The 3,650-nt window shown below is 38.1% G+C and overlaps 1 protein-coding gene across 1 annotated transcript; it reads left to right on the forward strand.

Annotated features, from left to right (window-relative positions):
- The first annotated feature begins 252 nt into the window (after window positions 1-252).
- Window positions 253-2,903, forward strand: LOC139138152 (uncharacterized). The gene is made up of 3 exons (XM_070706382.1): window positions 253-926; window positions 1,245-1,429; window positions 1,856-2,903. Exons 1-3 carry the CDS (start codon window positions 295-297, stop codon window positions 2,875-2,877), a joined length of 1,839 nt encoding a protein of 612 aa, XP_070562483.1. The 5' UTR covers window positions 253-294; the 3' UTR covers window positions 2,878-2,903.
- The last annotated feature ends 747 nt before the right edge of the window (window positions 2,904-3,650 follow it).

Consider the following 3,650-nt stretch of genomic DNA (forward strand, 5'->3'; position numbering starts at 1 on the left):
ACTTCAGTCATCATGGGCAAATCATACCTCCGTAGGCAAATGAACAGAGCCGAAAAATCCATAGAGGCGTATTTATGAATAATGACAAGAGAACGTGGAAGTCAATTTGTATTTTTATAAGCTTTTGAAGTTGTTTCTTTCGAATTTATGCTTATGAAGAAATTAAAGTTCAATCATGATTGATTATATCCTACGACCACGGTCCCTCCACACTCAGTGCTACGATACGTACGTGGTGCTATCTAAGCCTATTATATGCCCAGTTTTTAATTTAAACGTGTGTTTAAAATGTGAATGAACCGAAACCATTTTATCTTCAGCTTTACTCTCAAGATGGATGATGATATGACTTATGACACTATCAGCATGTGGCGTGTTGACGCCCTGAAAAGTTTCCTCAGGAAAAGGAACTTGAAAGTTTCTGGTCGGAAAGTTGAACTGGTTGCGCGGGTGTTTGCGGCAGCCGAGCAAAATATTCCCGTGGCCAAAACAGCTTCAGAAATAGCCACAGAGATCGACAAATCGGTGCAGTCTCTTCTGTCCCTTCCCGAATCGGATAGTGTCGTACCCGATCCAATGAAGCTAAACGATGGTTGGATCGGAGAGACTGAGGGAATGAAACAATGGCCTCCGATTTTTCTCAGTGACATTACGATGTTTATCATGGCAGACCATCCTGGAAATGATATAAATTTACAGAAGAGACTTTTAAACGAGTACAAGGAAGGAAAAGCATACCGACTCTACCAGGGAGGATGGTTAAAGGAAATATATTTCCATAATATAACCGAAGAGTCTCAGTATTGTTTTCTGAAGGCGAGGTGCTGCCATACAATGAAACTTAACGACGTTCCTCACACAGTCTGGATATGTGCTAACAAGCAAAGTGGTGATATCAAAAGTGCATACTGTTCCTGTACTGCAGGGTATGATCTCGATCTAATATTAATATTAAAATTTATAGCAAAAGAACTTAAAGTCACTGAGCTTTATGGTGGCAAATGCTAGATTATTATGCCACTCGGTCATGGCATGACATCATAACTGTCAAAATGTTCTCAGTGACGATTACGACACGAGAAACGTAATTTGTCGTTTAATTGGACAACATCACAAATATTGTGGAAGTTGCCTGAGACATCATGAAGGTTTGTCAAGTTTAGCCGCTCACGGTCATTTCTTTTTCTGTGTGATTTTGGTCAGTGACACGAAAATCTGTAGGTTCTGTTGTAATTGTATTTCAGACTTGGATCTTCCTGCATTCACATCACTGCAATGTTTTTCCGGATAGAAGCGGCAGTTCGCACCGGACAAACGAATTTTTCCTGTACAGCTAAGTTATGTCAATGGAATATACCAAGAGGGAGAACCAAAATCGATCCCATTCGAGTTTGTGACATGGAGTTTAAGGCTGCTAAATTCAACAAAGGTAATGTTACAGAGGTTATCAACATTGCTATGAAGATGTGTACCTACACTTGTTAACTTTCATCTAGTGACCGATATGCCAACAAATCATAAACAAAACCATGAATCAAATGATAATGATACCGACACAGCAGCGTGAGACTGTTTAATCACGCATGATATCCACATAAACAGAGAATGATATGGTGAGTTTATATTTTTCCTTGCATGTAAACAGCCACTCTATATAAGAGGTATATGTTAACGGATACTTGATAAGGATCAACACCAGGCAATACTAGTATGTAACATCGATGGATAAGAATTGAACGCTATTAGCTTGGAAGACTTAAGCCACTACTCTGTTTCTATATCCCGACATGAATGTTCAATCAAACGATGCCGTATTTTATTGTATTGAATTGCAATTCATGTTTTTATTTTTCAGATGTAACAAAGCCTCTGGTAGATGTTAGAAGAAAGTTGTTTGAGCCCATTAAAGAAAGTCACCGTGAAAGTGATGACGTTAAACGTCGAAGGCTTTTCTCTGGGTTACAAACCGTCGTTCCCGGAGGATGTTACGAGGCCATGTATGACAAAAAGTTAAAGAGTTTCGAGTCTGACGAAGTAATCGTTGAAAATGTTGCGATCGACGAACCGGACTGTACCTTGCTAGTTGACCCTCTTCCACCACACGAGAATATAATTCTGAAACTTGCAGATAGTAGCACTACCAAAGAAGAATTACTATCCAAAATCGAAGAAACCAAATTTACTGATTATGATGTCAGCTCCATAGAAAATAAAACGATAGGTCAGGCTGAGAACAATCTTTGGAAAGAACAGCGCAAAGGACGCATTACCGCATCTACATTTTATTCGGTATATACGAAAGTCAACACTGTAAAATCAGAAAAACATTTCAATATTAACTCTTTCGCTCGGTCATTCATTGAGTGCTCTCCGTGGCTAGAGAAAATCCCAGCAATAAAACATGGTCGCACTTTAGAAGTAGAAGCAAAGAAAAAGTACGTTGGCATCATGAAAACCCACGTGAACTTTAACTATAGAGAATGTGGTTTTTTTATTGATAAACAAAAACCGTATCTTGGTGCGTCACCTGACCTTATTGTAGGTTGTGAATGCTGCGGTACGGGTTTGCTTGAGTGCAAGTGTCCGTACAGTATTCGACACGAATGTCCGTCAGAGTTCAATGTAAATTATCTCATAGCTGATGCGCAAGGTGATGTCCAGATGAAAAAGAACCATCAGTATTATGCACAGATTCAGGGCCAAATGGCCATCGTTGGTGCTAAGTGGTGTGATTTAATGATTTACACCTACGCAGGATATTACTTAAAAAGAATTGACTTTGATCAAAATTATTGGTTTGACATTTTGTTGAATTTAGAATTTTTCTTTCGAACATATTTGGCTGAAAAGTTAATTAGTGTAAAAACTGGTGATTGAAATAAACTTCATAACGAAACTAATAACGATGTTTAAATGTGTTTGTATTCCAGATAATGTCGAGTGAAGGTACGTTTCGTGAATATCCTCGTCGGTGGTACTATGTAGATCGAGGATCAGGTTCCATTTTAATGATTGTGTGCTACTCTCAGAAAAAATGTCAGTCCTTTCACATTGACAATCCGTATTCTTGACTTCTTGACTTGATTCTTGACTCATACAATTGTTTTTTCAGGCGTCAACATGCTTACCTTAATGAGAGAGATGCGAATTAAGCTTAATCAACATTAGCATCAATAACTTTTATTTACACAATTTTGGATACAAATTACAAATAGCTGCACATATTACTATTATGTCATCAGCTTTATCTAACAAAGTTATAGGCATTTCATGTTTCAATATACGAAAATATTTCATTCTGCGGATTGCCTGTTCAACAAATATACGTAAGTTGGCTATCACCTTCGTCTTTGCAATTTCAGATTTTGTCATTTGAGCATTACCTCGTTTACCGGGTGGGATATATAGCCTACAATTACGAATTAAAAGGTCGTCTGCTATCGTAAATCCCCTATCTGCCATCACTTCATCGTTGTATTCAAGAATATCATAAAATCCACACTCTCGTGTCAGATGAACATCAGATGTTCTACCACCCCATGCCCGAGAAACAAAATTTATCAAACCACATGGCATAATAGAAAGTAGAAATTTAATAGTTTGGTGATGTTTATATTCTGAAAACGTGGCAGCACGTGAAACGGGATCAC

Source organism: Ptychodera flava, chromosome 8 (assembly GCF_041260155.1).
Source record: "Ptychodera flava strain L36383 chromosome 8, AS_Pfla_20210202, whole genome shotgun sequence".
NCBI lineage: Eukaryota > Metazoa > Hemichordata > Enteropneusta > Ptychoderidae > Ptychodera > Ptychodera flava.